Source organism: Pan troglodytes, chromosome 6, assembly GCF_028858775.2.
Source record: "Pan troglodytes isolate AG18354 chromosome 6, NHGRI_mPanTro3-v2.0_pri, whole genome shotgun sequence".
In the NCBI taxonomy this organism is placed as follows: domain Eukaryota; kingdom Metazoa; phylum Chordata; class Mammalia; order Primates; family Hominidae; genus Pan; species Pan troglodytes.
Window position 1 is genome coordinate 7,900,349 of NC_072404.2, and position 26,545 is coordinate 7,926,893.

General features: G+C 56.9%; 1 protein-coding gene across 10 annotated transcripts in view; it reads right to left on the bottom strand.

Annotated features, from left to right (window-relative positions):
* The window catches only part of MAD1L1 (mitotic arrest deficient 1 like 1), a 432,704-nt gene that overhangs the window by 130,149 nt on the left and 276,010 nt on the right, over window positions 1–26,545 (bottom strand). For 9 of the 10 annotated variants that reach the window (XM_518933.9, XM_003318210.6, XM_054687323.2 and 6 more), the window contains one exon: window positions 17,841–17,931. In XM_518933.9, coding sequence (XP_518933.3) covers window positions 17,841–17,931 — 91 coding nt within the window. Of the gene's footprint in view, window positions 1–424; window positions 908–17,840; window positions 17,932–26,545 lie in introns of those variants that run through there. The other variant, XM_016957007.4, reaches the window with a different exon arrangement.

Sequence of the window (26,545 nt, forward strand, 5' to 3'; positions counted from 1 at the left end):
CCAGAGGGGAACAGGGAAACACATCCTGTGTTCAGATCACCCCACGCTCTCAGGAGAGGCCGGTGTGGACACACCCCACGGGGTGAAGAGACCGGGCGCAGTAAGCCTCCAGCCTCCCAGGAGCTCAGGCTGCTGTGGGCCACTGCTCTCCAAGTCCCCAAAGGACGGCGAGGCCTGGCTTGGGCTGTGCCCTGGGGACCTCACTGGGGCTGGAGCCCATCAGCCATGGGCAATCGTGGTCCCAGAGCCCAGAATGTGCCTCCAACAGGGAGAGAGGAGAGGATGGGGAAGAAGGGAAGAGACCTCACCCCTCCTGGTGCCACCCCGGACTCTAAGACATCCCCCTGACATCACGTCACACAAGCTAACTGCTGGCCCTGCCACCCCCCTCATGGAAGAGGCCAGTGGAGATGGACATGCTGACCTGGACCAGGGACCTCCGGCCCCATGGCACGATGGCAGAGGCCGCCGCAGAGGGAAGCGGGGTTTGCAGACATGGCTCGCTTGGCCGCTCCCTCTGTGCTTCTCCTGGGAAGGAGGAGGGGAGGGGAAATCCACCCACTCAGGCCCAGGGGAGAGGGAGGCGGCAGCCCTGCCGCTGGGCCGGGGCAGGAGAGGATCCGCGCAGCTCTTCACAGGTTTTCTGAGAACCTTGTAAACCTCAGAGGATGAAGAGACATCTTGTAACTCTGGCTGAATCACAGACTCTTGGGGTTGAAAGGATTGCTACTTCATCCAGTTTTCACAGCCGGGGTAAGATAACCCAGTATGCAGAATCCAGCCACCCACACGCACTCAGGAGACCCCTCTGACGGGCGGCACTGGCTTTCCGGGGCCTCTGTGGGCTGGACAGCATCTCAACCTCTTCACCATCCTACGGAGCCTCGAGGAGCCAGGGAGGATGTGGGCAGAGGGTGGGGCCGCCTCCTGCGGAGACCAGCCAGTCACGGGGCTGTGCAGTCACCCTGCCCCCGTCCTAACCACGTAGCACTGCAACTGCACCCAGAAAGCCGCAGGGCACACAAGGCCAGCATGGGCCCCGCTGACGGAGCTGCGGGCACGGAAACACGAATCTGAATTTCAGATAACCCGCGTGTGTCCCAAAATATTCTTCTTTTGATTTTCTTCAACCCTTTAAAAATGTACAACGGTTCTTAGTTTAGGGGCTGCACAGCAGGCGGGGCTGTAGTCAGCTGACCCCTGGCAAGAACCAGGCCGCACGGCGTGTACTCAGCCCTCCTCTGACCCAGAGCAGTGAGACCCTCCTCCCCCAGGCCTCACCCTCCTCTTCCTCCCCCCGCAGGCCTCACCCTCCTCTGCCTCCCCAGGCTTCAACACCGCGGACCTCCTGAAGGGACCTCCAGGTGGGAGGAGGTAGTGACCATCCTACAGGCTGCCCAGCAAGGCCTCGCCTGGCCCCAGCATCCTCCTACTTAGCAGACAGGGGGACTTGCAGGAGGGGTGGGGGGTCAGCGGTGGTGCGCCCAGCGCTGGCGTTGGACCCAGCAGTGCCTGAGGACGTCAAGTTCCCCAGGGTGGATGTCCTGGCAACGTTCAACGTTCCACGGGCAGGAACGAGAGCCAGAGGCACAGCCCCAGTCCCCAGTCCCCAGCCCCCAGCCAGGGTGCCCCGCGACCGGCCCATCATCCTGGGATGAGGTTTCCCCCCTGATGGGGGGCTTGAGGTCCAGGAAACAATTCTGTATATTAGAGGATTTAAGGACCAAAAGCAGAAGCCAGTAGAGATGAAGGAAACCAAATCAAAACAGAAAAGATAAAACTGAGAAGTTCTTCTTAAACACCAATCCTGTCACCCTCTGGCCCCCAACAGTGCAGCGCCCTGCACTGCTGGCCCCGCTGGGGGCGAAGGCTTGGTGTGTGCAAAGCCACCGTGTCCAGGCTGGGACCAGCCCCCAGGCTTGTCCTCCTCAGCCGCTACGCCTGCACCACCAGGTCCTGCTCTCCCGGAGCCACAGTGTGAGGCCAAGGTCGGCGCAGGTTCCCGTGGCCCGGCTTCCACCTGCATGCAGCAGGAGGCCCTGGGTCACGGAGAGCATTCACTGGGCACCTGCGGCTGGGGCTGGAGCGACCTGCCGATGGCACCACTGACCAGGGCTGAGAACAAGCCTGGGCTCCATAACTGGTGGCGTGGAGAACCCACCTCCCAGGAGGGTGAGGGAAGTGGGAGGACAGGCGCTAGGGCTCTGTGCAGATGGCAACATTCCAGGCAGCTAGTCGTCTTTCTGTAAGTTCAGGGGACTTTCCCTGCCTAATGCCTGGAGAAGGCAGAGCCCCTAGAGGCAGCACGGGAGGGGCAGACTGGGCACCACCCACCCGCTCACGTCCCCACCGTGATTCTGGGCCAGGCTCTTGACCTCCACGTGTTCGTTCCTGCCATCCTTCCTTTCTTCCCTTAGTCCATCCACCCGCACACCTGTCTGCCCATCTGACATGATTTCCAGGCCCTGGATGCCCTCAGCACAGCTGTGAACACAGGGGTGGAGCTGCCACTCACGGTGGGAGCAGCTGGCATCCCACAGAGGAGCCTCCTGGGCCACACTCAGCACGTGGAGGGGACATTCCCGGCCCCTCCAGAGGGAGGCCACGCCTGAGCCCCTGGGGGCCCAGGACCTCTGCTCCAGGTGAGACAGGACCGTGCCCCAAGGTGGCTGGGGGCGACAGCCAAACTTCCAGCCTGCTGCTGTGACCACAGCCTGGGCAGCGCAGAGTCAGGCACACCATTCCATGCCTCGGAGCCCGCGCGCCACACATTTCAGCAGGTGCTGGAAGTGCAGGGGTAATGGGAGCCCTGTGCTGAGGCCCGTCTCCAGGGCAGCCGAGTGTCGGGATGGGAGGACGGCCCTGTGTCCTATACAAACAGCACCACTCCTGCGCCCACCCCACCAAGAGGAGCCATTTCAAACACACAGGCAGCAAAACAGCATGGGAGGAAACTAGGCGGGATCTAGGTGATTAGGAAACATCCCATGTCTCGGATCAGAAGACCCGGCGCTGTCGGGACCAGAGACTCCCAGGGCTGATCTGCACATTCTGTACAATCCCAGGACTCAGCCGGCCTCCCTGAAGAACTGATAAGCTGATTCTGAAACTCACACGGAACTGCAGGGGCTCAGAAGAGCCACCACAGGCTTGCAAAGGGGGAACACGGGAGGAAGACTCAGTCTCCTGATTTCAAGACTTATTACAAAGCCACTGCAATCAGGATGGTGTGGTGTGGGCATGACGACCGACGTACAGACCAACACCACAGTGGAGAGTCCAGGAACCAACCACACGTTCATGTTAAGTGATTCTGAGAAAGGTGTTAAGACCTTTCGATAGGGAAAAATAGTCTTTTCAACAAATGCTGCTGGGACAACGGGCTGGCGCATGCCAAATAATGAAGCTGGGCCCCGCCTCCCACCATAAACAAAAACTAAGTAACAATGGATCCAAGACCCACGCAAAGCCCAACCGTAAAACCTGTGGAAGAAAACAGAGGAGGAAACCCTCCTAACCTTGGATTTAACAAAGAATTCTTAGCCCAAAGCACAAGGAACAAAAGAAAAAAACAGGTAATCAGACTTCATCCAAACTAAGAACTCTTGTGCTTCAAAGGACGCCAGTGACAGGCAAAAACAAGCCACAGAATGGGAGAAAATGTCTGCAAATCTATACCCGAAGAACTTACACCTCAACACATGAAGCACTGTCAGCAAACGACCCAGTGTCACAATAGGCAAGGCGTCTGCAGACAGACTCCTATGAGGACCCAGTGTCACAATGGGCAAGGCATCTGAAGACAGACTTCTATGAGTTCAATAGACACATGAAAAGCTGCTCGGCATCATCCGGCATCCAGAGACAGAAAGTGAAATCACAGCCAGGTATCACTTTGCACCCCCAGGACGGCCGGGAAGTCACGCAACAACACGTTGGTGAGGATGGGGATAAACTGGAACCCTAGTGTGCGGCAGCCCTGGAGAACAGTCTGGCAGTTCCTCCAATGGTGAAACGGTTACCATGTGATCCAGCAGGCCCAGTCCCAGGCAGACCCCCGAGAGAACTGCACACACATCTACACAGACTCGTCCGTGAATGTTCAGGGCAGCTGTGTTCATAACAGCCCCAAAGCGGAAACCATCCAGATGTCCATCAGCCGATGACTGGATATGTAAGATGTGGCCGTGCAGACAGTGGGGTGTTTCAGCCACAAGAAGGAACACAAGGTCCACCAGTTGATGACTGGATACATAAGATGCGGCCGTGCACACTGGGGTGTTTCAGCCACAAGAAGGAATACACCACCGACACCTACGACCACATGGGTGAAACTTGAACAAGGGAAGTGAGAAAAGCCAATCACAAAGGCCACAGGACTCCCTTCCCAGGAAATGCTGGTAATGGGCCACGGGACTCCCTCCCAGGAAATGCTCAGAACAGGCCACGGGACTCCCTTTCCAGGAAATGCTCGCAACAGACGGACCCACAGAGGCAGGCAGTAGCCGACTGGTGGCTGAGGGTTTGAGGGCACGGGAGACAGCAGGGTGATGGATAACTAGAGGGTTCGGGCTTCCTTGAGAGGGGATCAAAACGTTCTGCAAAGGGTGACAGTGGTTGCACTAGCCGTGGACATAAAAGCCGCTGAACTGCCCCCTTCAAAGGGACGAGGTACCTGGAACGTGCGTCACATTTCAATAGAGCTGTTAGGAATGGCGGCCGGGTGGGGAGTGAGAAACAGCAGGAAGTGTGGACGCAGCCGCCAGAGCCTGCGGGGCTCAAACCAGCCTCTTCCTTTGCATGTGCCACGATTTCAACTTCAAGAGCAGCTCTCCACAGGGAGGACAAGGGCTGAGAGGCGCTGCCTGGAGGGAGCTCCAGGGTGAAGGAGAAACTCTGGGGCTCCGTAAGGAAATGTCCTTACTTGTATCCTGCTTGGGCTGGGAAATGTGAGGCTGAAGGGGGTCCCTGCCCCCAAGACCCTCCTCCTCCACAGCCGGAAGAGCCTCTAGGGCACAGTGGCCTGACCATCACCCCCCACCCCGTCGGCCCTCTCCCACTCCTGCCAGCTGGGCCCAGACACCAAGTGCAGTGACCACAGTCTGCAGGACCAGGTGACATCAGGGTGTGCCCACAGGGCCCTGCCTTGGTGGCTTCTTGGAGCCTGCAGGCCACCTCTGCAGCTGATGGGGACAAAGACCCCTGTGAGTCAGCAGCTGACAGGCAGGGGACCGGCTGGCCTGGCTTCTGTGGCTTGGCAGCCCCTGCAAGTGCACAGTGCAGTGGCCACCAAGGGAGCCGGAAGCAGAGGCAGACGGGCACGGGCAGCCCCTCACCTGGGCTGTCGGCCACTGGGAGAGACAGTGGACACCGAGACCCTCCCGCTAGATGGGGGCTGCGAAGGGCCAGGCCTCCGTCTCTCTCTGCAGAGCAGGGAAGCAGCACGGTGCCTCGGCGCCTGCTCAGCAGGGGCCCAGCAGAGGCCAGCTGCCAAGGGTGACTGCTGTTGCCAGCGGGACACCCCGATCAGCCTAAACACTCATCTCAGTAGGCGTCCTCCACGCCAGAAGTCCAGCTCCGCGGTGACAGGGACTCCTGTCCACCACCGCAGCCCCAGCACCGAGGACTATCCCGGCACAGGCTCCATGTGGAAGATGTGTTTGCTGAATGAATGCATGATGATGATGAACACTTACTACACTCGGATGTGCTCCTGGGGCTTAAACCAGGTGGCTAGAGTGGTTAAAGTAACGCAGGAAGTAAGAGCAAGTAGGTCCCACGAAAGGGCTTGGAACCCTTCTCCAAGTCGTGGAGAGTCCCACTCTCACTTCCTGGGTCGCAGCCGCAACCCAGGAGAAGCAGAGGGTGTGGGAGAGGTGCTGCTGCTGCTGGGCCCACCCTGGAGATGAAGGGAAGGAGGGTGAGGGCAGCGGCCATCTGCAGACGCCATGGGGTGCCGGGCCCGGCCAGTGCTCTGTGAGCCCTCTTTCATGTATTCTGCTGCTTTCTGGAGGAGAACATTCATGCAGCACTCACGCGACCCCTCAGAGGTGCGGGTAAGGTGGCGGCGCTGGGCCGCAGACTGGGGTTAGGGCTCTGCATGGCGTGGCTGTGGCTGGGGGCCCCAAGGGGCTCAGAGCGTGGCCTGAGAAGTCTGGAGGCAGTGGGGGAGGGACCACCAGAGCAGGAGGTGGTCCAGGGGCATCCCAGATGAGGCACAGGCCAGTGCAGCCTCAAGATCCTCCTACGCAAAGACCCAAGCACTTCCCACCATGGACATACCAAGCCTCCAGCCCAGAGGAAGGGCCAGTGGGTTCTGCACTGGGGCCAGGAGGCAATGGACACACCAAGCCCCAGCCCAGAGGAAGGGCCAGCGGGTTGTACACTGGGGCCAGGAGGCAGCGGATGTGGGGTGGGCTCTGCAGCCCAGGAGGCAAGATCACTTCCTCCCAGGCCCCATCTGCCCATCTGCTCAGGGCCACCCCTGCCCTCTGTGCATTCTGGCAGGACGCCTCCCGCTCACAGAACCCACCTCTAGCTGCAGGCCCAGGGGGTCAGTGTGAGGCTCCAGGCGTGGGGAGAAGCCCCTCCAGTGCTGCCCCGGCCCCGTGCACCCCACCCACCTAGGGCGCTGAGCACTGTGTGTGCCAGCAAGCAGGAGCACCGTTGGGGGCTGGCACCACTCAACTCAAGCAGATGGGAGATGGAGCAACCTTGCTGGAATCGGCTGTTAGCTGACAGCTTCCAGGAAGAAAGGGGAAAATGGCTATAATCTTCTGCTAAAATTTGTTGCCTTGTTTGATTCACAGCTGAGAAAACTGTTGAGACGCTGACGAGAATCTCAAAAGGAAAAGTTTGGAGCCTTCCTTTGATGCGATGGTGCAATCATTGACTCAACAGAAATCTTTCACTTGCAGAGCGAGCAGGCGCTCTGGTGCTGTTACCCAGCGCGGTTAAGCGGAAGAGCCGGCTGGCGGGTGCGGCGGGAGAATGCTGGGACGGGCAGGGCAGGTCCCCGGCCACTTGCAGGCCTACTGTCTGTCCAAGCTCCCCTCCAGGCTGGGCCTAGGGTTCTGGAGATGACAGGGCCCCACCTTCAGACAAAGCGGTCTTGGAGGGGTGTGCACAGGGAGAGACAAGGCCCAGAGAGGGTGCGGGTGCTCCCGGGCTGCCTTGTAAGCCCACACCTGTGCCCCCAGGAGGCCTCGGCCTCGACGGCCCGTTTCTCTCTGTGTTCAGGGGACTGTCTACAGCCCAAGTCCTGGAGGAGGAGGCTGGGTGGGGGCTGGCGTTGGCTCCATCTCTGTTCCCACTGTGAGTTCGGCCCCTAACTCGCCGGCAGGTCTCCGTCCTCTCTGGGCCTTGGCTTCCCATCTGTGAGGGTGAGTGTGGTGAGTTTCACCTTAAGGACCTCCCTTCCGGCCAAAATGCTCATAAGACCCGGAGCAGAGGGCAGGAAAGCCCTGAGCCCACGCCCTGGTGCGTGCAGGAGCTGGGTGCCATGGGCCCTTGGCTGCCCCGGGCAAAGGAAATGGCTTCTGAGGGGCCCTATCCTCAAGGTCCCTGCCGGGGAGGAGGCTGCCTCCAGCAAGGCCCAGGCAATACTCGGGGAGGGAGGCGCCTGTCCCCGTGTGCCTGACGCGCATGCCGAGAGCAGAGAAAGCGCTGGAAGGAAGCAGCGACAAGAGGGGAATGGAAAACACAGTTAAATAACCGCCAGTCCTTATGCATATTTATAGATCGTCCGGCGTCAAAATTCAATCAATACCTCTCCTGGCTGAAGGAAATGGCTCACGGAGGAGATCGAGGCAGCTCGGGCTGTGCCTGTTGGGCCAGGGCATTGCAGAACCAGGCCCACCAAGAGGCACAGGCAGAGGCCCGGCCTTCCCATCTCCTGCCTGTGGCCTTGCCCGCTTGGCCTTCCCATCTCCTGCCCATGGCCTTGCCTGCCGCACACGGCTGGGTTGTGGAACCTGCCTCTGTAACAAGCCCAGGCGAGGGTCACACCTCCCAGCCCTGCCCTCAGCAGCGGCCTGACCTTGGGCAACTTGCTCAGGGCCAGCAGGAGGGCTGAAGGGCTGGATGCACCTATACACACCTGTCGCTGAGGGGCCTGCGGGGCCGTGTCCCACCTATTCCAGGAAAGCAGCTCCCAAGCAGGTAGAGGCACATGGATGGGAGAGGGCAGCCTGAAGCAGACAGAGAAACTGAGGCCCAAGGAGGGACAGAGGCCATGCCGCTGTCCGTGACCAGTGCCCGGGAGCGGTGGGAGGATGAGAACTGGATGGGGGTAGGACAGAACCCCGAGAGCTCCCTTTCTGCAGAGCTGAGTGCTCCACCATGGGGAGTGAGTGTCCCGGGCCTCATCTGGGGCAGCTGCAGGGGGAGAGGGAGTGGCCCGGGGTCACAGGGCGGAGCCCCTGGAGGCCCCTCCAGCACATGCACCATGGCCAGGCTTCACCAGAAGTGGAAACTCCCCACAGCCAAGGCGCCCACGGCAAAGCCAGCCTGCGAGTGAGCCCACCCACCTGCGCCATGGGCCCCAGCAAACGCCCCCCATGACCCCCCTCCACCCCCCAGTGACCGTGTGCTGTATAGCCTCCGCTCAGGGCCCTGCCCAGAAGCTAAGCGAGGGTTCACCAGGGCCTGAGGGAGGGGCCACAGCTTTCCCCAGCGGGACACGCCCTGTGAGCCAGCACGTCTGCCAAACCAGTGGAGCCGGGACACTGGCACCCAGGACACTGGCACCCAGGAGACGGCGCTGAGGCCACCGCACAGCTCCGGGGCTGGCCTTCCCGGCCTGAGACCCTGCTGGGCAGCTCCACGTGAAAGACCAGGGGAGGAGGGAGCTGGGAGGGGTCATGCCTGTCCTGGTTCCAGCAAGGGTCAGGGGCTCCTCCCATGACACCCCTGATAACAGCCTCTGTGGTTCCATAGCAGAGAAAGGGCGGGCGGCCTGCTGTGGCCAGGGAGGACGGCATGTGAGAGTCTCCACTGGTCAGCGGGGCGGGGACAGCATCCCCTTCCTAATCTGGCCAAGGCTGAGACCGGATCACCCTGGGCTGAACTCCTGGGCTCCAGGGGCTGTGCCTGTGGTGAGGAGGAGATGGTCCTGATGGCACCCAGCAAGGCTGACATCTGCCCCACCTGCCTGGAGCAGTCCCTGAACAGAGACAAGATGCATAGCTCTGGAGGGAGACCCAGGCCAGACACTCGTACAACACAGGAGGGGCCGGGCCCGACACACACACGGGATCCAGGAGGAAGGACAGACAGCTGCTGCCTCAGGACGCCATGTGGGGCTTCCCTGGACCTGTCAGCAAAGGAATAGCCCAGCTGGGGCAACGCTGCCCGGGGCCTGCTCCTTGAGGCTCCAGGGTGGCTCTCCTAGGAGGGGCCCGGGGCACGGCCCCTAGAGCTGACACTCTGCGGTCCAGAGTGTGTGCACACGCACTAGCTTGCTCTCTGAGCCTCGATCTGCTGTCTGTAGAGTGGTGGCTATGGTGACCTACCAAGTCCATGGAAAGATCGGGCGGGTTAACGGACGTGCACATGGTCTCAGGCTATAAGGAGCTCTGCCGGGCACGCAAGCATCGCCCGGGGGGACCCGCGCAGTGAAACCAAAGACGTGGATCTCTTCCCTCTGCCACATGAGCCCGGCTCTGAGTCCCTCTTGAACTCCAACCCTGTCTGAGGACTCAAGACGTCCTTGAGAACCGAGGGGCATCTGGCAAACCAGGCCATGGGTAGGCTCCAGGTCCAAACCCAGTTCCTCATGAGAGAAGCAAAGTGTTTCCCCTTCCCCAGAGTCCTGCCAAGTGGAGGCGGCGGGGAGGGGCCTCTTCCTGGCCCCCAGGAATGCCGCAGCCACTTTCCACCTCCCCTCAAACCCCACAGGCACCGGCAGGGCCCTGTGCTTCCCTTCTCCTCTAAAAAGCTGCTCTGATCCGTTTCTCTGCAGATACGCCCAGGAACCAAAAGGACATCGGTCCCTTGGACGCAGTGCCTGCAGCAGCGGCTGCTTGGGGAGACCTCCATCGTGCCATGTCCAAGAGCCGCGGGGAATGGCACCCCGCGCGGGGCACCTGCAGACAGGGCCATGGCCCTTGCTTCCCAGAGGAGGCCCCGGGCCTCCAAGAGGCTGCAGACATGCTCAGGGATATCAGCTTTGAGGAGCCCGGACCCCCCAGGTCCCGCCTTTGAGTTTGGTTTTCTACCCCAAGTGCAAGACATGGCTTCAGTCCAAGTGGCAGCAGCAGGGACAGGCTGGGGGAGATCAAGGTGCTCAGCAGTGGGTCCCTGGGCACATCTCTACTTGAGGGGACAGCAGAGACTACTAGACGATCTCTAGACAAAGGACAAGGGCTCGTGGGCCAGGCGTGCATGCCCATGCCTGCCCAGGCAGCAGACGCAGGGGTCTGGCAGAGCCCGAGCTGGGTCCCAGTTCCACCAGCCACAACTGTGTGACTCTGGGCCAGTCCCCAGCACCCTGACCTCAGTCTCATGTCACCCAGCGGCGAGGATGGTCACCATGTGATAGGGAAGTGAGAACTCGGGCACACTCACACCATCCGTCTGTCCGTCCGTCCAGTGGCTCTGCCACCCTCCTGCACGTCCCGCGCCACCTCGAGGCCTGCAAGCCCTCATGAAAGCTCCCCTGACCTCAGGCCTCATCAGCAGATGGAGGACTCTCAGCACAGCCAATTACCCGGTGCTGGTAATCACCCGCTGACTTCCACCCGAGTCCTTCAGAAGGTAATCTGCGGAGGGCGACTTGTAAACAATTTGGAGGGAAAAGATAAAAACCCTCATCGTCAGAAGGGCTGGACAACAGTGACTTAGGCTGAGGCCTGGCTCTGAGCGCCAGATCCAACCCCGCACGGGAGCCCCTCAATGTCTGCCCCCAGCTGCAGCTCTCACCTCCTCCCCTGCACCCAGGCCCTTCGCCACCCTCTGCTGCCTCTGTGAGCAGCTGCAGGCCCACAGGGGGAGGGTGCTCTAGTGGGGCCTTTGGCAAAGCTCAGCATGGGGGGAGCAGCACACGTGGGCGAGTGGGGGATGAGCGGGCAGAGCCCAGTGAGCACCGCGGTGGGTCCTGGCTCTGCCACCCATGCTCCTCGTTCAGCTCACAGCACATCGCCTGCCCCATCTGCAGACGAGGCATCTACCTGAGCTCCCACCACGGCAGTGTGGTCAGTGCACAGGGTACCCACTGGCCACCCACCCTGGGCACGAAGCCCATGCTTCCTGGGAGGAGGAGGCGGGGGACCAGCACTGTCCTGGTCCCGCTGCAACCACAGGTCCTCCTCCTCCTTCCCAGACACGTGGGCTTCACCCGGGAGGCTGCTCCCCTGGCCTGCCGAGGAAGTGAACTGGGTCCCTTCCAGACTGGCGGATGAGCAGGAGCCCTGGGCAGCCTCTGCTATCCCAGTCTCCCCACTACAGGGCACAAACAACAGCCAGCACCTAAACCATCCTGCCTGAGGCTCAGCCAGAGCTGGCAGGAGGCCTCAGGGGCTCAGGCAGCAGGTGCAGGACCAGCTGGTGGATGAAGGGCCTGAGGAAGGCAGGAGTGACCGAAGGACAGAGGCTGTGTGAGGGCAGGGTTGGAGTAGTCACCCCAAGCGCCCTGCCCCTCCCGTCTGGGGTGTGGCTCACTCCTAACAAGCTGCCTGCTGGGTCTCACTGTGGTGAAACGCACGTGACAGGAAGCTGACCGCCACAACCATTCTAAGTGCACAGCTCCCTGGCATTCAGCACACTCTCAGTGCTGTGCGGCCACCACCACAGCCCATTCCCAGAGCTTCCTCACCTCTCCAGGCTAAAGCCCACATCCATCAACACTCACTCTCCATTCCCCTGCCCCAGCCCCAGCCCCTGGCACCGGCCTCTCCACCTCCTGTCTATGGATCTGATGACTCTAGGCGCCTCGTGTAGGTGGAATCACATAGCCTGTGTCCTTCTGGGACTGGCCGGTTTCACCCAGCTCAGCGTCCTCAGGTCCATCCATGCTGCGGCAGGTGTCGGGACGCGCCTCCTCCTCGAGGCTGTATCTATCATGCTCCACCGTATGGAAGGACCACACTGTGTCCATCCATGCATCTGTCCACAGACGCTGGGGTGCGCTCACCTCTGGGCTACCGTGAGCGAGGCTGCTGTGAACGTGGGTGCCCGTATCCATGAGTCCCTGCTTTTGGTTCTTCTGGGCATGTACGCAGCGGTGGACTTGCTGGTCAGTATGGTGAAACAAAGCCACTCTTCCATCAGTGGCAGCACCATGGCCAAGCCCCCATCGGTGACATTTCTTCTAGAATCTCAGGCTTAGTCTGCAAACTCCCATGGCAGGAATTACGTAAGTGATCACACTTTCCTTTCTCCCTAGGCTGCCAGGAAGCTCCGATTAAAACAGACGCCCAACTTCACCGGCACCTTCAGCCCTCGTGGGCAGAACATTCCTGGTTTCCCACACACAGCATCGGCTGCCGGGAATCTGTGGAGCAGTGAGATCTCACGGAAAGAAAACGAGCACCATCACAGAAAACACGACGCTGCTCCGAGGACTGCGGCCGACTCAGCCTCCCCGGCGGCCCGGTCCGGAGTGGGCGCTTCTCCTGTCCTTCCACGAGCCACGGGAGGAAACCAGGAGCCCTTGGTCCCGCCAGGACCTAACGTGGGTCCCTGGGGCCCCGTGCCAATGACCTGCTTCCTTTCACGGACGGGAAGCACCTCATCCGTCTGAACCATCAGCTCGCTGTATGACTCCCACAGAACAGGGGCCCAGAACATCCGGGCTGTGGCTCCTTGGCCCCCGCTGTGCCCTGGCTTAGAGCAGCGCCTGGCACAGAGGAGGTGCGTGAAGGTGGCTCACGCATGGGAGGGGAGGGCTGGGCTGGTGAGCATGGAGTCCCATGGGCCCTGCAGAGCTGCCCTCCCGTGATCCTGCCTCCCAGGAAAAGTCCAACCCCCTTGCCTCACAAAGGAGGCCCTCAGGGCACAGACAGGAGCACTTCCCGAGGCCACCAGGTAACACCAGGCCCATCGTCCCAGTCCAGAGGCCACACTCTGTCCAACATGGTAGAAGGTTCAGGAGAAAGAGCCAAACACAGAATGAAGGTCCCACTGATGAGCCACATGCGTTACTAAGAGTCCAGCGAGCGGGAGAGGCCAGACCTGAGGAGGTTGGCTCAGAGCACCCGCCGGGAGGCCCCGGTACAGGGACACGACCCCAGCCCACCACACCTGGGCATGGACGCCGGCACAAAGGGGGCAGCTGTGGCTCCAGGAGGGGACGCGGCCCTCTCCCAGGGCAGCTGCAGCGTTGGTGGCTTCAGAATTCCAGGGATCTGGGGGCCACAGGGATGGCATCTCAGGGAGGGGGTGAGGAGGTCTGAGGAGAGGTGATGGGCCCGCCCCACCCTGGTCCCAGGGACGTGAGGTACCGCACCGCCTGCCCGCTGGTGCAGACGGGAGCAGAACGGTCTCCGTGTGCTTCCAGCTTCTGCTCACAGGGAACCCGGCAATCTTCTACCCACTCCTTCCCAAAACAGATGCACTTATTTAAACGTCACAGGGCTCTTGTCTGGTCTCTTTCCTGAACAGCACTTGGGACACTGAGGTTGGCCCCAGCCACAAACCCCACCCAGGCCCCCGCCAGGGAGGAGCAGGCAGGTGGGGCGGGGAGGGAGCCGCACTGGGGGGGCTCCACCAGCCCTGACCACCAACCTGCCCAAACAAGCACCATGATGAGGCCACATCGAGGAACGGCTGGAGCACGGGCTTCAGAACCCAAAGATGAATTCTACTTAATTACACGCACACTGAGGCATTTAGAGGAAGCGTGCAGATGTCTGCAATTTACTTAAAGCGCGTCAGAAGAATAAAGTGGCGCGGCGGCTGGGCGAGGGATAAAGAGATGTCAGGAAGCCCCGCGGCAGAACATCCGTGGTGGAGCCTTGGTGGCGGGTGACCAGGCGCTCGCTGCAAACTCCCCTCAGCTTCACAACGTATCTTTAAATGTTCATCATCAAATGCTGAAAAAACCCAACAGGGTTGAGTCTGAATGCTGCTCCCATCACTGCTGGGTGACATGGGGGCCCCACGGGGCACAGGTGCCGGCCCAGGCTGCACACTTCACACACACAAGCTGGAGGCTCCTGGGTGGGACTGTCAGGTGGGGATGCGCCCGCCCAGCCAGAAGGTCAGTGTCCTGCCCAGTGCGGCCTCCACTGGATGTGCCCCTCTCTACCCAGGGCGGCCTGTGAGCCCCGACTGGCCTCACTGTGTGTCCTGCCCCGTAGCCTGTGAGCCCCGACCAGCCTCACTGTGGGTCCTGCCCCAGCTCGGTGCCCTCCATCCCCGCATGTGGCCCATCAGAACCACAGACGTGGAAAACGTGCAAGTGTCTTGGAGGTAAGGACGACGGTATTATGACAGATAACAGGAATGGCCACCATGCAGGCCTGGTTCACCAGGTATGTGCAGGGCCCTCCAGGAGCCATCACCGGAGATCTCCAAAGACAGCCTGCGGGAAAGGCCCGTGCCCTCCACATCCTTGGGAGCACACTGAGGTCAGGCTGCAGCCAGTGGGAGACAGAGCTGTGGCCCACCCCAGGCTGTGGGGTCCAAGCTGACAAGGCCCAGTGTCCCAGCTATGAGGTGGCGCATCAGAGGGCAGCCAGGAGCCAGAAGAGAACAAAGCGCTGGGGCCCCAGCTCCTCAGTTCTAGGCCTGGGGAAGAGCACAGGGCACACTCAGGAGGTGGGGACAGGGGTGGGGCAGGAGGCCGTGGCTGCAGGTGGGGTCAGGGACTGTGCCGCCCACCTGACCTGACTCCTGCGGCTACACCAGTAGCCATGGGGGTCCCTCTGCCGCCAGATCTGGAGTTCCATAGGGTCCGCCCGATTTCTGTCTTCACTTCAGAACACTGCAACACGTTCAAGCCTCATTCTGCCTCCCAACATGGAGAGTCTGAGCTCCTTCCTCCTTCACACGCAGGCTCCCTGTGGGCCTCACTTTCCCCATCTCGAGAGGGGGCGCCAGAAGCCCGGCCAGCCACCGTCCGTGGGCACCAAGGAATGGGAGGGCTTGCAGTCCAGGAGCCCCGCCCACCCACTTCCAGCCCCTTCAGCGACACAAGGGTGCACCCAGTCGGCCCTAATGAGTGTGTGGACAGCTCTGGGCTCTTAGGGAGACCCAGAAAGGCCAGTGCCACAGCAGGACCCAATGACGGCCCTCCCAGGAAGGCAGCACGAAGACCTCCCAGGCCTGGTCTCCTGGCCTCAGCACCGCGGGAGGGCAGCGGCACTCGCGCCCAGCTCTAAGGGGTAACTGAAATTCTCTTTCCTCGCCAACCAGCTGTGAACTAATTACAAAAAGTTCTAACTAGTCAAGCCCCTCTCCAAGCATATGTTCCCAATTAAGTCAGACTGCAGCTGATTTTAATCAATCTTCCTTGAAGCGGCCCAACTTGAAGGCTTCTCCAGAGGGAGTGGGAGCAGGGAGAGGAGAGGGCATCGCATAGTGGGTGCAGGGGCGGCAGCCGGCTCCTGGGGCCTCGCTCTGTCACCCAGGCTGGAGTGCAGTGGCGTGATCTCGGCTCACTGCAATCTCTGCCTCCTGGGTTCAAGCGATTCTCCTGCCTCAGCCTCCTGAGTAGCTGAGACTACAGGTGCCCACCACCATGCCCAGCGAATTTTTGTATTTTTAGTAGAGGCAGGGTTTCACCATGTTGGCCAGGCTGGCCTTGAACTCCTGACCTCAGGCAATCCACCCGCCTCAGCCTCCCAAAGTACTGGGATTACAGGTGTGAGCCACCATGCCCAGCCAAAAGAGAGATTTTCAATGGTCTTGCAAGATTAGGTGTCTGGTGGGCAGGCACACCCAGCACGGTGACAACAAGCCATTTATCCCCTAGTGCGCAGGCCCCTCCCCCGGTTCCTCACAGGCTGAGTACTCTGGGGTCACAGTCTTCCTGGACGTTGCCTACTGGTTGTTGGGCAGGGGCTATAGGTGTTTTTTTAGGGTTGTCCTGTTGCATTTTGTTGCAGCCCACAATGCACTGCAATCCTCGTCAGCTCAGGGGCTCTTCAGTTATTTGACTTCTGACCTAAGTAGCTGGGCAGGCTGATAAGAACAGACGAAACGAGCTATTTTGCAGAGTAGTATAACTTTCATCTTAGACTAAACGTCTTTGGTTTGGATGAGGGCAAGTAAGGTGGGTGGGGGGGGTGGGGTGGCAGGGGGGAGCGAGAGGCCGACAAGCAGGCATCGGTGATCCAAGCAGGGGCCTAGTACATCCTGTTTCTTCTGTAGTTTGGTGACCTAAGCCGGTTCAAGGCACTTTATCTTGGAAATGGACCCCTATTTACAGTATTTCCTTCAATGGCACAGCCCTGGGCATCCAGAGCCAGGGGCAGCCTGAGCCACCACAGGGCCACCCTGGACGTCCCCCCACTAAGGGTGTAATCGCAGGGGGTGTCAGAGGTGGTGGCAGCTGGAGGGCTGTCTGGAAGTTTCCAACACTCCACAGGCCGAACCCCAGTGGCCTCCCCGCTTCACTGCTCTGCACTTGCTTCTCCCATGCCATCTGGGCACGGTTGTCCCTGTTGCCCTGACCCAGGGAGGAACAGCTCCTGAATCCTGGGCTAGGCTCGAGGTCACCATATCACGGCATAAACATCTGCTTCCCCAGGACCACCAGGCCCAGCCCTGTCCTCTCCCCAAATGGCCACACTGGCCACACTGCAGCACCACGCCTCAGCTCTGAGCAGCTTCAGGACATGCCTAGGGGCAGAGCCCCCACCCCTCCAAGGCCCTGGCAGAGCTCAGGAGAGGGTCACAGGTGACACTGCCAGCCCCACTCCTCATGCCAACCCCGCGGTACCTGACAGCCCTTGGCATCTCCCACAGAGGAGTGCTCCGCTAGTGAGCTCCCGAGCACACGCCGTCTGCGCAGAACGGGGATGGTGGCCAGGCCCCATCAGGTGTTCACCAGTGCTGGCACCGCACTCACCCACACCCCTCACCTCATTCACGCCTCAACAAGCTCCAAGGGCCGGCCACTGAGGACGCCTTGGGGAAAGGGCTGGAAGCTGGAGCAGGGAAGCCGTAAGTGGTGCCTGCAGGGATGCCTGGCCCCCAGTCAGCAAGCAACGTGGGCGCCAAGGAGCAGGGTTCAGGCTCTGCTCAGCCCAACACCCAGAAAGACATTCAGCAGCTCTGACGCAGAGCCTCTGGTGGGCGGGCAGCAGCCCCGTGACCGCTCCCTGTACACCACGGCCCAGTTAAAACAAGATGACAGGTCCTAGGCTGAGGACAGGCCAGCGCGGCTCGGAGCCGCCCATCACCACAGATGTCACTCCTCCCATCGCCAGAAACTGGTCATAAAAAACAGATTTGATCTGCCTCTAATAGGTGCCAAGATAAAATCAATGGCCTGTCCAAAAACCCGGTAACCTCGAACCTGAGGGCTTCCTGCCATGCAGCAACTCAGGAGGATGAAAACCAAAGAGAAAGCACAATTAAAAGAACACAAACAGCAGTCCAGCCTCGCCACAGCAGATCCCGGGTGGGCATAGTGCAAATCTGCCCAGAGCCCACTCCACTGACACCAGGCGTGTGGGTGGCGCAGGCCGCAGAGGACCCCGGAGGCAGCCAGTGCAGGCCTATCAGCGGCATGGCCTCCCCGCCAGGCAAGGGGGTGCACATGGGAGGGAGGAGAGTTCAGACAGACGAGCCAGAAAACGGGTGTTCTGTGGCAGCAGGAACCACGGTCGTTCACGATGCCCAGAGAAATGAGAGGCCCCAGGCAGTGCCTCACCCAGAGGCTGCCCCGCCCTCACCTGCAGAGCTCGCCGCTCCAGCTGTGCCTCCAGCATCCTCTTTTCCTCCTCCAGCCGACTCCGCTCGCCCTCCAGCTCCTCGACCTTCAACCTGCAAGGACAGCAAGACGGTGACCAGGTGTCCGAGGCCAGCCATGCTGGGGAAGTCCCACCCTCTGGGTGATAAGGAGGTGAAAGGTTAGGAGACCCAGCTATACAGCTTTATTTCTAAATACATATCTGTGAAGCTCTCAGAGTCCAGCAATAACATCAAGAGAAAATTGGAAAACGACACAAGTACAGGATGGGGGAGTCCGTGGGGGCCCCTGCTCAGCTGGAGGAGCCCGTGCGGAGAAAGTCTCTGTCGACCACACCTTGGCTGGAAGCACAGAGGGAACCAGCCCGAGGCAGGACGCCTGGGAGTCAGTGTGTCCGTGTCCGTCAGCCACTCCCAGAGGGTGATGTGATGGCGGAGTGCAGGGGACACTGAGGGACAGGAAAGCAACCTCGGGACATCTTCAGAAATGAGGAAAAGACAGGAAAGGACTTCTACTGTGGGGTGTGGAAGAAGCTGATGACAGGGGACCACAGAGGCACAATTCAGATGAGAAACAAAAGCACGCTTCCAGGCGACCCATGGTGAGTTCCCTTCTCCACAGCGGGAATAGAATACAAAACAAACCTCCATGGCCGCAACCGGAATGGGGCCAGTTTTAGTTCACTGTAAAAAGCTGTCTAGTTTTGTCTTCATTTCTAGATCTAATATTTTGAATGGAAAACATATTCATGTGGTTTAAAAATAAAAAAAGTCTGTCAAGGCCTGTAGTGATGGAAAGATTACTCGACACCGCACAGGGACAGGAGCGGGGACAGCTATTCCAGCCTGAGAACTGCTCCAGGGCGTCCCAGCACACCACAACAGCAAGACCCGAGGAAACCCAACTCTTTCCAAGAAACCTAACTGCATCTCTGAAAAAAGATCAAGAAGATTGATACAAATGCAAAAATGTCTAGAACACAACAAGCTAAAATTCACAATGCCTGCCATCCAGTCAAAGATTACCAGACATTTAAAGCAGCAGGAAGACACGGCCTATAATGAAGAGATTAACCAAACAACGAATACCTACCAAGACGCAGCGTTGCACAGACAGCAACACTGGCAAACAGGGACATTTAGACAGTTGTTAAAACTACTGGAAGAATGCAACAGTTCAGACTCGGAAGAGACACAGGTAGAAGTGGAAACTACCTGTCAGATAAACATGCTGGATGGGATTAATGACAGATTAGAATCCGTAAGAGAAAAGTTTAATGTCCTCGAGGGCACAGCAATAGAAACTATCAAAAACAAAACACAGAGGCCAGGCACGGTGGCTCACGCCTGTAATCCCAGCACTTTGGGAGGCCAAGGCAGCTGGATCGCTTGAGGCCAGGAGTTCAAAACCAGCCTGGCCAACATGGCGTAACCCCTTCTCTACTAAAAATAAAAAAATTAGCCGGGCGTCGTGGTACACCCCTGTAGTCCCAGCTCCTCAGGAGGCTGAGGCATAAGAATCGCTTGAACCCAGGGGGTGGAGGCTGCAGTAAGCCAAGATCACCCCAGTGCACTCCAGCACTGACAGAGCGAGGCCCTGTCTCAAAAACAAATAAATAAGCAAACAAACACAGAGAGGAAAAGATTCCTGAAAAATGAAAAGAGAATCACTGAGCTGTGGGACAGCTTCATGAGGCATAACATTCATGAACGAGAGTCCCCAAAGGAAAGAAGGCAGAGGAAGCGACGGGACAAATACTATAAGAAAGTTCCACTTTCAATGGAAAGGATAAAGCCACAGATGTAGAAAGCTCAACAGACACGAGGCAGCGCAAGGAACACAGGCCCAGGAAACAAGACGCTGGCAGCCCCAGAGCACATCAGGACAAGCCTGCTCAGGACCACGGCACGGAAAACCATCTTAAAGGCAGAGGTGGTACCTACAGAGGCACAAGGCGGGGTTCTCATGAGAAACAGTGCAACGGAGAAAAGAGGAGGGAGAAATTTCTGAAATAACGAAAGAAATAAAAACCACCACCTTAACGGTGAAAACATCTCCCAAAACAAAAGCAAATGAAGATGCCTTCAGATCAGACACGAAAGCTTAAAGAATTCATCTTCAGCCGACCTGCTCTACAGAAATGTCAGGTAAGGCCTGCAGGTGAAGGAGGACGAGGGCGGGGCGGGGCAAATAAACCCAGATCTGCACGGAGAACCAGGAGGGCTGGAACAGCAGCTGCATTTAGGGAGATCTTTCTTATATTCATGTCTTTTAAAAAAATTTAAATTATCAACTTTTTAAAGTGATTAATAGATTAAACAAAACTCATGAAAATATATTGGGGATTTAATATATAGAATAAATAAAATGTATGACAACAGTATAAAGGCTGGAGGAGAAAAACCAACACTGCGGCTGTAAGGTGATTATACTGTATGTGAGAAGGCGTAATATCACTTGAAGGTAGGCTGTGGTAAGTTAAAGATGTATACTATATACCCTACAGCAAGCCCTAAAATAACAAAGACTTATAGCTAAGATGCCAAAAAAGGAAATAAAACAAAATCAGAAAAATACCAAAGTGGATTGAAAAAAGGTAAAAAGAAAAAAAAAAAAGGAAACAGAAATGAAGAAGAGACAGATGAGTAGAAAACAGTCAAATGACAAGATCAAAACTAATTATATCACAAACAAATTAGATGTAAGTAGCCTAACTACCACAATTAAAAGGCAGACACTCAAACTGGATTAAAAAGCAACACCCAATCAGACACCGCTGACAATAATGCACTTTAAATACGAAGATGCAAAAAGACATAACATGCCATCACTAAGAAAACCAGCAAGAGAAAGCCAGAGACACTACTAATACCAGAAATAGTAAATTTCAGAGCACATATTATTACCAAGAAGGTAACTTATAATAATAAAGAGATTCATTAATCAAAGGAAAATAATAATCCTAAACATGTGTGTGCTAATAAAAGAGCTGCAAAACAAATGAAGCAAAAACAGCCAGAAATGCAGGGAGAAATAGACGGGTCCACAATGACAATCTGAGACTTCAGTATCCCTCTCTCAATAGCTGATAGAACAACGGGCAAAAAATCAGGAGGACAAGGACCACATGATCAGCCAACTTGACCTATTTCACCTGGATAAATGCTTCGACTCTTAAGAGCAGAAGACCCAGTCTTTTCAGGAGCACTTGAACTATGTACCAAGAAGACCTCATGCTAAACCATAAAAGAAGGCTCAGTCTATTTAGGAATTTCATAATTCTAACTATGTTATAGGACCATCATGGAATTAAACTAGAAATCAGCACCAGAAAGTCATCTGGAAAATACTACTGACAAAAGCATCCAACACCATGAAATACACAGAGATGGAACGGAACAGGCCAAGAAAAACCTGCACGTGACAAGCTCCGAGCACTGTGAAGAGAGCTCCAGGGCAACCTCCACACAGGGAGAGAGAGAGGCCTTGTCCACAGGCTGGGAGACTCTGGGTGTTGGGAACGCACTTCTCCCCCAAATTAATCCACAGAATCAGCAACCTCAGTCAAAATCCCACAGGCTTCTTTGTACAAATTGGCAAGCTGATTCTAAAATTCATATGGAGATGTAATGGACCTAGAATAGAGAAAACAACATTGACAATGAAAAAGGAGGGGCTACCTAATTTCACCAACTACGTTAAAGCCGTAGTAATCACAACAGTGCAGTACTGGTCTGCAAGACGGACAGACCGATCAAACAGAACAGAACCCAGAAATAGGAGCACAAACACAACCGATTTTTGAAAAATATATGAAGGCAATTCAGCGTAGAAAGGACAAACTCTTCAACAAATGGTTCTGGAACAACTGGGCGTTCTTGGGGGAAATAAAGAATTAAAATCTTGTACAATAAATGAAAATCCTGCTCAATCCTGAACCAAAAGTTACAAAGTTATTAAAAGAAAATACAGGAGAAAATCTTGTGAATTTGGGACAGCCAAAGATTTCTTAGCTATGATACCTGATAGGGTTTGGCTGTGTCCCCACCCAAATCTCATCTTGAATTGTAGCTCCCATAATCCCCATGTGTTGCGGGAGTGATATGGTGGGAGATAATGAATCACAGGGCAGTTTCCCCCATACCATTCTCGTGTGTTGTGGGAGGGACGTGGTGGGATATAATGAATCACAGGGCGGTTTCCCCCATACCATTCTCGTGTGTTGTGGGAGGGACATGGTGGGAGATAATGAATCACAGGGCGGTTTCCCCCATACCATTCTCGTGTGTTGTGGGAGGCCTGTGGTGGGAGATAATGAATCACAGGGTGGTTTCCCCCATACAGTTCTCACGTGTTGTGGGAGTGATGTGGTGGGAGATAATGAATCATAGGGCGGTTTCCCCCATACCATTCTCATGTATTGTGGGAAGGACACGGTGGGAGATAATGAATCACAGGGATGGTTTCCCACATACCATTCTCGTGGTCGTGAATAAGTCTCACAAGATCTGATTTTATAAGGGGTTTCCCCTTTGGCTTGGCTCTCATTCTCTCTTGTCTGCCACCATGTAAGACGTGCCTTTTGCCTGCTGCCATGATTGTGAGGCCTCCCCAGCCACGTAGAACTGTGAGTCCATTCAATCTCTTTTTCTTTATAGATTACTCAGTCCGGGTATGTCTTTATAAGCAGCATGAAAATGGACTAATATCCAAAGGATCATATATAACAGAAAACATTGAAAAATTGGACTTTATCATAAAAAAACTTCTCTTCAAAATACCTGATGAAAGAACGAAAAGACAAGACACAGACTGGGAGAAAATATTTGGAAAGCAAATAATCTGATAAAGGCCTTGTATCCAGAACATATAAAGAGCTCTCCCAAACTCAACACTAAGAAAAATAATCAAATTTTAAAATGGACAAAAAAAACAGGTGCTTTACCAAAGAAGATCTACAGATGACAAGTGAGCTGAATGAAAAGATGTTCAACATCATTAGTCATTTGTGAAATAAAAAATAAAAGGCCACAGTGAGACACGACTGCCAACCTATTAGAAAGCCTAAATGAAAACCTTTAAAAAACTAGCCGGGTGTGGTGGTGCACACCTGTAGTCCCAGCTACTCAGGAGGCTGGGGTGGGAGGATCACTTGAGCCCAGGAGTCAGAGGCTGCAGGCAGCTATGATCCCACCACTGCACTCCAGCCTGGGCAACAGAGCAAGACCCTGTCTGTAAAAGAAACATTTAAAAAAATAAAAGAGGGACTAAGGAAATAGACTGTGCTGCATGCTGGTGAGGAGAAGCTGCACGCCAACTACTCTGGAAGACGGGCAACCTCGGAACACGTTACACACGTGACCGCCAGCCACTCCACACTAGGCATTTACCTGAAAGAAAATGAAGTCGATTTCTACATGGGACTTTATTTATAATATCCAGCAGTTTCAGAATAGCCAAAAACCAGAAAAACTCCAAATGTCCATCGCAAGGGAACGTATAAACTGTGGTGTCTCCATACGACAGAACACAACTCAGCAGTGAAGACAACACAGCTGTGTGCACAGTGATCTCTCCCCCAACCAGCCATGCTGCGTGGAAGAAGCAAAAAGAAGGAGACCACATGCTCCAGGACCAACGCCATGCCCAGAAGACTCGACAGCCGCCCGCCAATCTGCAGTGATGGAAAGCACGTCGGCGGGTTTGGGGTGGGGAGAGGCGGCAGGGAGGAGGGATTCCTGTCAAACAAGAGCACGTGTCTTGGGGTCTCGAATGTGAATGTGGTAACGGCTCCATGGGTGTATGTGTGCGTACATGCAAATTCACCACACTGCACTTGACATCGCGCAGCTTACTGCACACCAGTTATACCTCAGGAAAGCTGTAAAAACCGTACTGTAGTGAATGACCTCTGACATCTGCTTCCTGCTTGTACGGCGCACCTGCAGGACATGCTTCCGGAGGCGAGGCTGCTGGCCAGGGGCAAGTGTCTGTGTCATCCCAGCAGACACCGTGCGCTACCCTCCCTGGGTGTCTGGGGCACTCCCACTCACACCAACATCCTGAGCATGGGCCTAGAAGGTATTTCTGCAGCAACAATGCTTCGCTCCTCTTGAGGCAGGGAGCGCTGGCAGGGGAGACATCTGAGCACAGCCCAGTGTCACCGTCTCTCGGCAGGGTGGCCGTGCAGTGTGAGACCTAGCACACACCTCCGGCACCAGCTGATGCCTCCTGGAGAGGTTTTGGGAGCCCCACAAGTGCTGTGGCTTTACAAACAACCCCCTCAGTCTTCACATCAATCTAGCAGGGAAGTCCTGGTGCCTGAGTAAAGGGGAGACTGAGGCTCAGAAAGCCATCTGAGAGGCCCCTGATCACAGAGCCGGTAAGGGGCCTGGCCGAGGGCCCGGGGTGGGTGTTCCTGACCCTCGCCTCCCAGGGCTTCTTAGGGGAGTGAACCTGCCCAAGGTGATGAGTGACGACATGGTGGGGGCCTCCAAGGCCATCTCCAAGAAGCTGCCTTCTGCAGGGGCTTCTTGACTTAGGGAGACGCTGGATGAAAAGGCCCCTTTTAAAATGATATTATGGATTCTGAAGGCTTGGGAGCAAAATGCTTTCAAGGGCTGAATTGGAACGAGCGCACGCGTGTAGCTGCAGCCATGTTAACAGAATGACCTGCGTGACCCACCCTCGCCGCCAGACAGCAAGCCCACATGCGTGCTCATTTGTGCACCGAAGGGGTGCGCTTTCTTCTGCTGCCCTCCTTTCAGACAAACTGCTACCGCACAGAGAGCGAGAAAGAGAACAAACGAATAAACAAGTTGGGGGGGATGGTGCTCAAAAGCTCAGAATTCTGGTTTGCCTTCAAATGGCTCAAAGCAATCAGTTCTGGCATAAGCTTCTTGAAATTGACTTACTGCAACTTTTTTAAACACGAGGAGCGCTACATAAATTAGCTGCCAGCCTAGATCTTTCCTCGAGAAGATGACGCCAATCAAAGCAGGTGCCTGTCTCCGAGCGTGTGCGTGGAAAGCAGCTGGAGGGTAGCCGGGATCTTGCTTATAACAAACCCATCACACACGGGGGAAACTTTTGCAAGAAAAATGATTAGTTGTTTTTGCTGAACTGAAAGATGCATAATGGGGGCAGGAGGCCTGGGTGCCGCAGGTGAGGCTCCTGGGGCCTGGAGAGGGGACAGTAGGGAGACCCAAGGCCCAACGGGCAGACAGCATCCAGTCCAGGAATCCCCTCACCCAGGCCAGCCTCCCACGGGTCCCAGACCCCTGCACTGCCCGCCAGCCCCTCCCCAGTGGGCCTTGACCACCACACTTCACATTTTACTTCTCTGTCCCCTTCATCAAATGGCTAGCTCCACGTTTCCAGCCCTGATCATGGTGTCTGGCTCACAGCAGGCATTGATGACCATTTCCCTTGAACAACGGGTGTGGGAACCCCACCAGAGAGGCTGCCGAGTGGGGTACGTAGGACCCCCAGCCCTGGAGATGGTCACACAAGGGTGGGTGGGGCCCAGCTTAACCCAACACTCGCTGCGTGTCCTGACACGGAGCACCTCGCCCCTCCAGGCTTGTTTGTCAAGCCTGTGACAAACACGTGAGAGCACGTAAGAGACAAAAGAGAGCACGTGACAAAGCCGCGCAGACATGGCAGTGTGACGGGTGCCCACGCCTGCCCTTCCTCTCCCACAGACAGGGCTACAACGCCTGGACACGTGCCCGGCTCTGGAAGGCCCACCGCACTGGTGGGTAGGGAACATCGTGGCTCTTCTCTCGCATCCCCTGACCTCAACCTCGTGCCACCATCCAGGCGGTGGTGAGGCTGCTGTACCAGGAGCTCAAGGCGAAGTCCTCCAGCACTCACCTGGGGGCCGGAAAAGAAAGCCACTGAGCTTCAGGAGCGTGGGACCCTCCCTGCTCGGAGTATGGACTCCCCGGCCCCCGTGGCCCCTGCCTCTGCTCTTTGCACACTACCACGGGCTCAGCCCACAGGGCTGCAGTGGCGGCAGGGAGCCTGAGGCAGGAGCTGTGCTCTCTGTCTGAAGCTGCTGTCATTCCAGATGGGCAGGACAAACTCTAGCTGCGTTTTCCTCCCTGTCCTCCCTCCTGCAGGGCCGGGCGTGGGTCCAACCTCCATGACACCAGCAGAGTGCAATAGACGGTGCGAAGAGAGCCCCACGTCCCTGGAGGACCACAAAGGGGAGACCCAGAAACGTGAAAGGACCCGAAGATCACAGAATGGAAGGACTGAAAAGCGTAGTCCTGGAGAGTTGGGGGGCATCCCTGGGTCGGCCCATGCCTGGGTCCCATCCACACTGGCATCTGAAGCCGGTGAGAGCTGAGGGTGTCCCTGGGTTGGCCTGTGCCTGGGTCCCATCCACACTGGCCTCTGAAGCTGATGATAGCTAAGCTGACAGGCACTGCCAATGTCCCAGGCCAAGGCCAGGAGCACTGCCAAGGCTTCACAACCTGAACTGGGATGGGAACCGCGCCCCACAGAAGGTCGCTGGGACCTGGGCTAGAAACCACCCAGGTCGGCTCACTGCTGAACTAAAACACTCTCATTCCTCACAGGACTTAAACACACAACCTCTTCTCACAATGCTCAGGACATAACCCCAAATTACTCGGCACATGAAGAACCACAGAGATTTCAAGTCAGCCTGGAGAGGCAGTT